Source organism: Arachis ipaensis, chromosome B6, assembly GCF_059453495.1.
Source record: "Arachis ipaensis isolate K30076 ecotype BB chromosome B6, ASM5945349v1, whole genome shotgun sequence".
NCBI lineage: Eukaryota > Viridiplantae > Streptophyta > Magnoliopsida > Fabales > Fabaceae > Arachis > Arachis ipaensis.
Genome location: NC_142441.1, coordinates 10095424 through 10107524, shown reverse-complemented (window position 1 = coordinate 10107524; position 12101 = coordinate 10095424). Strand labels below are relative to the sequence as shown.

Genomic DNA, 12101 nt, shown 5'->3' with positions numbered 1-12101 from the left:
ACTATGAAAAGGTACTTGGAGAAAGCCTCGGAGTTCCTGGGGCGCTTTGCAGAAACCGAGGTGAAACACATAACTCGGGATCTAAACAGCAGAGCAGACGCCCTATCCAAGTTAGCAAGCACCAAGCCAGGAGGAAATAACAGAAGCTTGATTCAAGAGACTCTCCAGGAACCTTCAGTGGTAAAAACGGAAGACACACTAGAAGTCTTTGAAGTGGTCGGATTAAACCTCGGATGGATGAACCCCTTAGTCGAACACCTAAAATTCGACATCCTCCCTAAGGAGGAAAAAGAAGCCCAGAAAATCCGAAGGGAAGCACAACACTATACCTTGGTGAAAAATGTTCTCTATAGAAGGGGGATATCAACACCATTGTTAAAGTGTGTACCGACCTCAAAAGCCACCGAGGTGTTGGAGGAGGTACATAGTGGAATCTGCGGGAACCACCTCGGAGCCAGGTCATTGGCCAGGAAAGTGATCCGAGCTGGATTCTACTGGCCAACCTTACAGAAAGATGCCACAGAATTTGTGAAAAAGTGCCAGCCATGTCAGATGCATGCAAATTTCCACGTGGCTCCCCCAGAAGAGCTCATTAGTATCACTTCTCCATGGCCCTTTGCAAAATGGGGAATGGACTTGTTAGGTCCTTTTCCCCAAGCGCCAGGACAAGTTAAATACCTAATAGTGGGAATAGATTATTTCACAAAGTGGATAGAAGCAGAACCACTGGCCACCATCACTGCACAAAAAAGTCGGAGGTTCCTCTACAAAAATATAATCACAAGGTATGGGATACCTTATTCCATCACCACAGACAACGGGACCCAGTTCACCGACTCCACCTTTAGAAGCCTAGTAGCCAGTATGAACATCAAACACCAGTTCACTTCAGTCGAACACCCACAAGCCAATGGGCAAGCCGAGGCAGCCAACAAAGTCATACTGGCAGGGCTGAAGAAAAGGTTACAAGATGCGAAAGGGGCTTGGGCTGAAGAGCTCCAACAAGTACTATGGGCTTACAGAACAACCCCCCAATCCACCACCGGAGAAACACCCTTCCGACTAGTCTATGGCGTAGAAGCCATGATCCCAATAGAGGTCAATGAGCAAAGCCCAAGAGTGATTTTCCACGACGAGATCAGGAACATACAGGGACACAAAGAAGAGCTCGACTTGCTCCCTGAAGTCCGAGAAGAAGCTCAGATAAGAGAAGCAGCATTAAAACAAAGGATGACTACAAGGTACAACAAAAAAGTCATTCGAAGGAGTTTCACCCCAAATGACTTAGTCTTAATCAGAAATGACATTGGAGTCAACAAATCTGGGGAGGGAAAGCTCGCTGCTAATTGGAAAGGACCATACAAAGTCAAGGAGGTCTTAGGAAAAGGCTATTATAAGGTGACCGACTTAGGCGGCACCGAGTTACCAAGGTCATGGCATGCTTGTAATATGAAAAGGTACTACAGTTAAAAGCGAACTCTACTCCCTGATGTACTCTTTTCCCAGCTTCATGATTTTTTCCCAGAATCAAAGGGTTTTTCTGAAGAAGGGTTTTTAACGAGGCATCACAGTAGGGGCTAAGGGAAATAAATTATCAAAAGCCCTTAGTAGCAATAAGGTACCTCCTCAATTAATAAAGATCTCTTTCATTTTAAATATCTCTTTCAAATTCCCTTTTTATTTTCTTTCTACGAAACGCGCCGATTTAAGCTCGACAAAACGTGAAAATCCCATGAACCGACCTAGATGGTCGTCAGGATAAAACGACGAGGTACAAGTCGGCGTAAAGAGGCTATAGAAGTCGATCATGATAAACTCGGGAGCAGTCTGACTCACAAGGCGGAATGCGAAACCGAGTAAAATTAAAATGAATCGCAAAAGTAGCCTAAGTCACGAAAAACTCAATAAAACAAAATTGAGTACTAGGAATAACAAAAAGAGATAAGGAAAAACTAAGAAAAAGGCTGCCTTGAGAATCAAGGAAATTCAGAAAAGCAGACAAGCCCCAAAGAAAGGTTTTTTCTAGAAAAGATCAAAGAGTCGAAAGAACCACGAACAGAAAAAGCATGCGCGCATAAGGTAATTCAAAACCCTTATCCAAAAAGGGTACTTACTTTTTAACCTACAAAACCCTTATTAAAAAGGGTATTATAAAGTGTTTTGTTTACGGCCTTAAAAGGCCAAAAAATTGTTCAAACACTACCAAAAATAAATAAAGAGTTTAAAAAAGAGGGGCCCACAGGCCGGGCCCCAATAGCCAAAATCACTTTTTGAGAGGATCACCACCAGCAGAGTCAGGGGGTACGCCAGGAACAGGAGTTGAAGAGGAAGTCGGAGGAATGGTAGAAGAACTCGGAGCGTCCTTAGAGCGAGGAGGGGACTCTATGATCCTCTGCCCCCGAGTCTTTAAATCAGACTCAGACTCCACCACGGGGACAGGAGAATCCACGATGGCCCCACCAATAACAATCTTATCAGGGTCCAAAGGAGAAAGGTCCAAGTCAGGAGCAATAACTCCGACCTGTTCCTTAAAAATCCTCCAAGCCTCGTCAGCACCATCCGCAATAGAGTCCTCCAACTCGGTATAGGCCTTCCGAGCATTTAGCAAGTCATTTTTTACAGACACAAGATCAGCAAATAAACTGTTGTAGCTGGCTTGCGCTGCTTTCCTCAAATCCATCTCCATGTTACATTGGGCCTGCAACTTCTTCCCCTTCTCCCGGAGGCTGTCTCTCTCCTCCTTCAGCCTGGTAACCTCCCCCTCCAACTCCCTCTCATGATCCTGATATATACGAAGCCTACCTTCCAGCTCCTCGACCCTCGAGGTCGTCCCTAAAGAGCTGATAGGAGTCTTCTCAAATATATCTAAGAGTTTGCCACAAACCCCCGCCGTCTTAAGACTCTCCTCAACCACAGTGGTGAGGTAGTGCCGAACAGAAACATCATCCATACTCATGCGAGCATGAGGATAAATGTTCTTCCGGACGAACGCAAGAGCGTCTGCCTCACCAGAAACGCCAGACTCTAGGATCTTGCGCTTCTTTGGCTCTGGTTCGGGAGTAGGTCGGACGGGAGGGGGTGGCAGAGAGGGAGCAGAGGAAGAAATTACAATAGGTTGAGAGGGAGTCCCAACATTCCGAGGAGGAAGAGGAGAGACAACTGCCCTAACACCACCAGATCTGGCTCGAGACTTTGCCTTGGCCTCCTGAACCCTCTGGTAAGACTCTTGAGCGTTTTTCTTTGCCATCTCTGCAAAAAACAAATTGGTAGCTAAAAATCAAACAAGTCGGTAAAAGAAATCGCAAGTCGGAAATAAGCAAGAAACGCAAAAAGCTACCTAATTGTGACTGGACAAAGGTCGGCGACCCCTGGAGAAATTTTTTAGTATCCAAATATGGGGCCCTCCCCCACACTTCTCGGAGGAACCCCACAATGGCTGCTTCTACCTCATTTAAGTCATCCAGACCATATTTCTCGCAAGGGGAGGCCTCCAGCCAATATAAAGGAAATCGAGGAGAAGAATGATCGTCCAGGAAAAAGGGGTGGTGACCCTCTACAGCTTGCACTTTGAAAAAGTAGTTCTTGAAGTCGTGAAAGGACTCGTCAAAAAGGGTAAAAAGTCTCCGACCTTGTATGGCTCGGAAGGACACCCACTGTTGCTTATTATTTAGCCCACTAAAGGGCTTGGTCATGTGGAAGAGGTAAAAGAAAATCCTCAGAGAAGTCGGAAACTCTAAGGCCTGGCTGATGAATTGGTAAATTTTCAAAAAACCCCAAGAGTTGGGGTGAAGCTGGGTGGGGGCAACCCGGCAATGACGCAACACAGACATTTCAAACTCTGAAAAAGGGAGAAAAACGCCCAAACGAGTGACCATACTCTCATACATAAAAAAGAAATGAGGGGCCGTCTCGTCGGCCCTCCCGAAGCAAACCCGGTCTTCTGGACCCGGGACTACCAACTCGTACTTCGGCTCATCTTCTTCAGAAGTGCAAATTCTATAGTGAGTACGAAGGTGGGTAATAAATTCAGTATCAACCGAGGGCTCCTCCCCTAGGACCGTAACATCAACCCACTGGAAAAGAGCATCTACGGAAGCCATTTTCTTTTTCTTAAAAAGGGTGACAAGAAACCTACAAAAGAAAAGGAAAATCAACACACGGTCTCTAAGGGAAGGGGTACGGAACTAAAGCCTACAAACCAACCTACCTACAAAATAAAGGCACGCAAATAGAAAGCATGTCACAGAAAGGAAAAAAAAAAAAAAAGCTAACCTTTAAGTCTGAAACCAAGACTGGAGGAAGTAAAAGCCTTCGAAACACAAGAAAGCAGCACGAACGAGTGCAAGGGAAATTTGAAAGATCGCAGAAACGAAACAACGAAAGAGAGGAAAAGTATTTATAAGAACGTTAGGGGCATAATGGTAAAATGGGGGCAGTCATTAATGAAGATGCACCGTTACCAAGGCCATTAAATCTCTACGCACACCCCTAACGGACACGACGCTTGATTAGACGTAACTGTCAGAACCGAAAGGTCAAGAAAAATCACGTCGGTTCCTAAACCATCACGTCGGTCCTCCTGCAAATCGGCCAAAACCCCGAGTTGAATACTCGAACCCAACTCTTAAAAAGAAATTGGGCTCGAGTAGGGGCACTGTTCATACCCTGGCCCAATAAATAGGGCCCAAGATCTAAGCAAAGAAGCCCAACCCAAAGGGTTGGCCCTCCTCCAGTACCAGCCTTCGTCCCAAAAGTCGGTACTAAACACGACCTGCTCCAAAGAAGTCGGATACGAGGGTTAGCTGGCAGATAACACTCATTCGAATGAGTAACTGCCCCTAGAAACTCTCTAACCACTTCATAGAGCCATATCTTAACCTCCCCAAGATATGGGAACGGTTATCCGCCTAAAAAGGCGGCACTACTTCAGCGGTGGTTATTGGTTCACCACTATAAATACCCTGACTTCCCTCAGGTATCACTAAGTCCAATACATTCTAAACTTGCTCACACTCTTGCTAACTTAGGCATCGGAGTGTCCTTGCAGGTACCACCCCCCATTCTTTCACACGTACAAGTCGGACGGAGGAACACCGAGTTTCAGGTTCACTCGATAGTCACCTCCCTCACACATTTGGGCCAACCAACGCCATCCGGCCCACTAATCTCTGGTTACCCACCGTAACAGGAACCTATCTTATAAAAAGGTTAATTGCAGTTAATAACGGAACACTTGTTTTCCGACTGTTTCATTCATTCACTCTTTATTTAAAAGAAATTTAATTTTTTTACTAGCAACTTTAATATATGTTTAAAAAATATATTTTAACTAATGAGAGTTTAAGTACTAATACTTTTATAAAAATTTGGTTATCATTTAATCAATTAAAAAAAATTGAGTAATTTTATATCATTAGATGTAATTTTACACCATTAAAAATACTAATAATAATTAATTGATGACTACAAATCACAAAACCTCACCCCAACACTCCTCTTAACTAAATCCTTATTTGTAATACGGTAATACCCAATTGCTATGCTCTTAGCCTTTTAATTATTCAAAATTTCAAATTAACGTTTTCCCTATTAATTATGAGAGAAGCTGAACCCTGAACTCATTATTTTTTTACTAGCGGATTGATAGGTATTATTTTTTACTCAAATTAAAATTTTTTAAAAAATTATATTAGATAATCAATTTTGTTAGTCAATATTGATTAATTTTTTAAAAATTATTTTATTTATCTTAAATTCAGAATTTTAAATTATAAATTCATAACTTAAAATTTTAAATTATAAGTTTAAATATCAAAATTAATTCATATTCATAAGTGTTTATCCCATTCCTACTCAATTAGAATGGATTTTGGTAGAACAAGACCGAAGTCGGATTTAATTTATATTATGTATATGATAATAATTATATAAACTTTTAAATTTATTTTTATTTGCTGAATTTTTTTATCATCTATTTGCTGGATTTTAATAAGAGAAAATTATCATTTTGGACCCCGAAAATTCTGTTTTTGATAAAATAGATTTTAATATTTGTTTTTGACAAAATGACTCCCAATATTTTTTCTCCGTTTGACAAGTTGGACTTGACTCTGGACGTTAACGAAGACGACTATATAGCACGTTAAATGCTTACATGAATCCTATGAATACTATGTTTCTAGGATCTCATTAGGGAGATAATGGATTATTTGTACAATGTGTATAATGGGCTATTGAGTTACAAAATGAACATCCTCATACTATCTAGAATAACCATCCGAGTACTAGCGATAATAAACATCTTCCCAAAAGTTTAAACTGATTTTGGGGTTAACTCTTGACCTTTCGGATCTAGCGCTCTAATACCATGTCATGATACCACTCATCTCAAAAGTTTCAACTGATGAGAAAAGGTAACACTAATAATTATATCTCTAATACTTCCTAAACTTCCATTGTACACATTATATCTATAAATATTTCATTAGCTCCTCATACTTTCCCATGTTTCTAATGTTATGTTACCAATGCAAAATATATTACATTCAGCAGGTTCAACAATGGAATTAGTAGACAACAATAAACTAATCTTTCGTTTATATGAAACAACAAATACAGGTTCAGCAATGGTCATAATAAATAGCACCATTACAATTCTGACATCTTTTGGTTGTAACACTAAGTAATGAAATTAAGTTCACAGCTACATCCAAAACAACCCGAATTACAATAACCAATAGCAGGGAACGGATCCTCTCCAGTGCCAATAAAAATTGACACCCTCCAGTGTTTAATCTAACTGTGATATTTATGATACTGTTTTATTTAACCCACAAATCATTTTTGCTTTTTCAGTTCGACTAGACCTTTCTTCTTCTTCACACCATTCCATATCTCTTCATCTTTGAGAAACTCCTATCTCTCCGAGCTATTGATTTTTATGATGTCATGCGATGCTAATGAGTTTGAGACAACACACCTCTGCCTTCATAGTTGAGATTTTAGTGCCTTCCTTCGTGTTCTTATAACAAAACTAAACAATACAAACTAAAACTCGATCACCGTTGATTCTTCACTTCTTCTCCATCTTAAAATATTATTAAAAATTAAAAGGCTGATTTTAGTTAGCATAAGAAACTTTCATGCCAAACCATTTGCATTTCATCATCGGCATCCACCTCATCTTGGTCACAACAACATTTTTTCCAAGTCACGAGTAGTTAGTTCCTTCAACTAGATGTTAGTCTCGTTAATCAGCATCAATAGCTTAGATGTATTGACAACTTGAATAGATGGGGAGGTGCTGCGATTTATTATTTAAGCGAAAAGTGTGAATAAAAACTCAATTTTATATGAGGTTGAACATGTCTTTGTCTGTTGCGCACTTCGTAGTTTTTCTCGCACATAAAAGCATTGTTCTCGGTCGACAACTAATCCTTTTCCATTCTCTCTCTACCAGCAATGTCTGGAGCAGAGCCAAATTTCTTATTCAGGAATTTAAGGTTCATCATTATAGACAAAGGTGATTTCATACCTACATAGATCACTTAACCCTCCATGTAAATATTTAACGTGTTACATTGGAAGTTTAGAGTAGCAGTAGTTCATGCTAGGGTGTTTGGTCCATAAGGTATATTTGTTTTTCCTTATGGTGGTAATGTTAAGCTGAATTTTTGTAAATCAGTCTTTCAACTATTATAACGCTGACAATATGATTTGGTAAATAGAGAATAATACGTTGCGGCGGAGCAGTTGATGATGACATGGCAAACACCATAGTTGCGCAGCTTCTTTACCTTGATGCTGTTGATCCTCAGAAGGTTTTTATCCTTTTCTTCGTTTCAATATGATTATTACCTTGAACCTGTCTTTAATCTTTACAAGTTTCTAGTGTGTTAAAATCAACTTTCTCTTTCTAGTGCAAGCACTGTATCAACTAATATTATGTTATATGTTGAACAGGATATTGTCATGTATGTAAACTCTCCAGGAGGATCAGTTACAGCAGGTAATGCAATAACTTGTCACTGTTTTATGCAAACATGCCTTGTGTTATATATATTACAATCTATTTGTAGACTTAAAAAGTTGTATAAATTATTATTTGGAAAAATGATGGGTTTGTTTTTATTTTAACTGTTAGGCATGGTAATGTCTGATTCTTCTTCGGGTTAGATCAGCATAGTTTACTTCCACTCAATACTTTTATCTTAAATTCTGCTAGATAATGTCTAATGCTTTTGCTGTTGGATTAAATATTATCAGCCATCTATATTTATTCATCTATAATGATTCTCTAAACTTACAATTGTTCCATGATTTTATTTTTTGTTTTCTCTATATGAGAAAAATTTGGCTTTCTAACATTTCATCTATTCCTCATTACTAAAGGAAAGAGATATAGCTTGCCTAATTCAAGAATAATGATTCACCAACCTCTTGGTGGAGCTCAGGGAGGGCAAACTGACATAGATATTCAGGTATAGACCCCATTTTCTTCCTTTTTATTTCTACTGTATAGACCTCTTGCTTAGGTCTAAAGTTTGTATACTTCTATTATTGTAAAGCTAACTGCATAGTAAAGCTGGGTAAGTGTTTTGCCATTTGGTACAACTCAAATTTATCATTGTTGGTCTTGAAATTTCAAAGATTATAGTACATTTTGTTTAAAACTTTAAATAGCAAATGGATAGAATTGGTTTTTGACATACAGGGAAAATCCTTTTCGGAAATTAAAAGTTTAATTCAGTCTGCAACTAGAAATGGTGTATTTTCAAATATCAGAATATTTTGGCTTAAATAAGTTTTTGGTCTCTAGAATACCCGTTCTTTGGTTTTGGTCCAGCAAAATTTAAAATGTTTATATTTTAGTCTCTGCCGTTAATTTGCTCCATTAAATGTTGACATGGCAAGTTGAAATGCTGATATGGCAAGATGTTTCACGTCACCTCTTTACGGAGCAAACTAATGTAGACTAAAATAGAGACTTTAAAAATTTTTTTGGCCAAAGAAAAGTTATACAGACCAAAAACCTATTTAAGCCGCTTTTTTTTTTCGTACAATTCTTGACAGAAAATTAATCATCAGTCATGATCCTCAGGCAAATGAAATGCTGCATCACAAGGCTAACCTGAATGGGTATCTTTCTTACCACACTGGACAAAGTTTGGAAAAGATTAACCAGGACACAGACCGCGATTTTTTCATGAGCGCAAAAGAGGCCAAAGAATATGGACTGATAGATGGTGTCATAATGAATCCTCTCAAAGCTCTCCAGCCGTTAGAAGTTGCGGTTTGAACTGCGGAGTTGAGATTTTTCACTTCAAGGTAAAACCATCAAAGCGTACTTGTTAGCTAAGAACAATCTTCTTGGCTGCTGAGTCCAATTTAATTATGCTATCCATGTTGGTATTCATGTAATTACGTGCCAAAAAGTTCAGGTAAAAATTGATCATAGGATGTGCCTTTACCCTTGAAGCTCTTATCTTCACTCTGGAGATAACAGGGCAATCTTTCTTATATCTTTTATTTTCAGCTTATTGTTGTATTATTCTTAGAGAAACCATGAAATGGCCTTTCTGAAGAGGTGTTTTTCGGACATAGTAACGGCGTTGTAGTTCTTACCGGGGGAAAAAGAAAATCTTGATTTGTATTTTTATGTTTCTAATGGATTCGGATTCATTCATTTAATAAAAGTAAAAAACAGAATTTTACTTGGTGATGCCATATTTTGTGCATGTTCGTATATTAACGTTATAACTTATAAACGTTACAGAATATAATAATAAAACGTGAGAATAATTGTCAGGATTTTTTTATTTAAATTAAATAATTATAAAATTTACCAAAATATATAAAATATAGAATAATTATTTAAATATACAGCATACTATATTTCGGGTACTGAGATCTTGGATTATGACTTGTGACGAACAAAAATTTGACGTATTTTAAGTGCATTTGGAATATGTTTTATGTGGAAAAATGGGTACTGAGCACTCGAGATAGATTCAAAAGTTGATCCAGGTTTCAGTACTCGAGATATGATCAAAAATGGAAAGGGGGTCACAGCACTCGAGATATAGTCATAGGCCTATATATATTGGTTGCAAGGAAAATCTAGTAACTTTGTAACACCTTCAGTTTGAGTTCCTGAAGTACAAATGGCTCTTTGACAATATGGATCGGTCTTGCATCTAGTTTGACTACTTGAGAACTTGAGAAGAGGGCGATCCTCCACCACCACCAATCACGTCACGAACCATAACATACTACTCCATGACATGTTGTGACATTGGTTTTGGATGTATGTCAAATATTACCTTCACATGCTAATCACTTTCAAGCCAGAATAACTTAATAAATCCACCGCTTGAAAGCGCTGATAAAAATCTATATGCAACTCGTTCAATCTTCTTGAAATATATTCTCCTATATTGTTCAGTATGATAGTCTTTATGGCATGCAGGATATCAACACGGTAAGTACTTAACATCATCACAGTTGAATTAGACTAAAAAATCATTCATTTATCATTGGTTTTTACTATCTCATTGGGATAAATTACAACAAAAAAGAACTTATTATTATCTATGCAAACAAAGTTAAAGGATAAAGAGAGAATAGAAAAAAGAATGAATTGTGAGTACTAATGGTTGAGGGTGGGAGAATATATATAGAATTTTTTTTAAAGATATATAGGATACAAAAAAACTAGACCATAATACACCTATCTCGAATACTATGGCGTTAATTTGTTTCTGACTATATCTCAAATCCTATGATTCCCTTTCTAGATTTGACTATATCTTGGATACTGAAACTCGGATAAATTTTTAAACGTTTCTTTACATAAAATATATTTTGGGTGCACCTAAGATACGTTAGATATTCAGTATCTCTTTTCCTGCGTAAAACGTACACTCAAAATACGTTAAATTTATAGTCCAAAATTTCAGTATTACATCCGTATTTAAATTTTGCTCTTAGTACTCAAAATATAGTAAGTTATGTATTTAAATGATTATCCTATATTTGATGTATTTTTATAAATTTTATTATTATTTAATTTAAATAAAAAAATCCTAATTGTCACCTGAGCTACCTAACCTCACCTCTAAACAAGAGAGTATATATTATCTTATTACATTCAGGGTGCAACAAGTGATCAGTCCTGAAACTATTTCCTATGGGGTAGGCAAAAATACAATCAAGCAAAATCGAGATAATTGTTACAAATTACAATTTGTAATTAATTGTTTTAGGGTGTGTTTGGTTAAGGAACGAATATGAGATGAAAAAATTTATATAAATGTTTTTAATAATTAATATATAATTATACATTACTTATAACTTTTTATAGCATGAAAAAAGTAAAATATTATTTTTGTTTCTAACGTTTGGGGTAAGTCATAAAATTGTTCATAACGTTTAAATCGTCTTATTTAAGTCTCTAACGTTTTAAAATTGGCTCAATATTGTTCTGCGGTTAGGATCCGTTAACAGAATTGACGGTGAGACAAAATTAAGACGATTTTAAAATGTTAGGGACTTAAATAGAACGAAAACGTTGAGGACAAAAATGATACATAGAAATAAATTTTAATTTTATCCTTCAATAATATCAATTTTTTACAGTACATAGTTATTCAATTATTTTTTAATCACATCTAAGTAAATTATACTTAATCACATTACTTTCATTCTAAATAAATTTATTTTTTTATAATTTTACTCTTAAAGATTTTTACTCATTATGAAATGTTTGTAGAATGACTAATACATAAACTTGTGGGAAAGAAAAAATAATTTCAATTTTTTTACAATAAATAATTACTTAATTTATTTTTAAATTTTGCTCTTAATAAAAAATAAATTCACTTAGAAAAAATATTTTGATTAAGAATAAAAGGGCAAAATACTATAATAAGCCAACATCAATCCAAATTTACCTATATGAGCCAAAATGAAAATCGATACAGCAATGAGCCAGATCATATTTTTATGTAATTCGAACCAGGCTAGTTCGAACTTCATCTTCAAATAAATCGAACTAGAGCAGTTCGAATTTCAAAGAAAAAATTGAAAGTAAATCGAACCAG

At 36.9% G+C, this 12101-nt stretch overlaps 1 protein-coding gene across 1 annotated transcript; it reads left to right on the top strand.

The window, feature by feature from the left end:
- The first annotated feature begins 7606 nt into the window (after positions 1 to 7606).
- LOC107646607 (ATP-dependent Clp protease proteolytic subunit 5, chloroplastic-like) lies at positions 7607 to 9298 on the top strand. The gene is made up of 6 exons (XM_016350783.3): positions 7607 to 7630; positions 7728 to 7820; positions 7963 to 8029; positions 8144 to 8170; positions 8347 to 8480; positions 9101 to 9298. Exons 1-6 carry the CDS (start codon positions 7607 to 7609, stop codon positions 9296 to 9298), a joined length of 543 nt encoding a protein of 180 aa, XP_016206269.1.
- The last annotated feature ends 2803 nt before the right edge of the window (positions 9299 to 12101 follow it).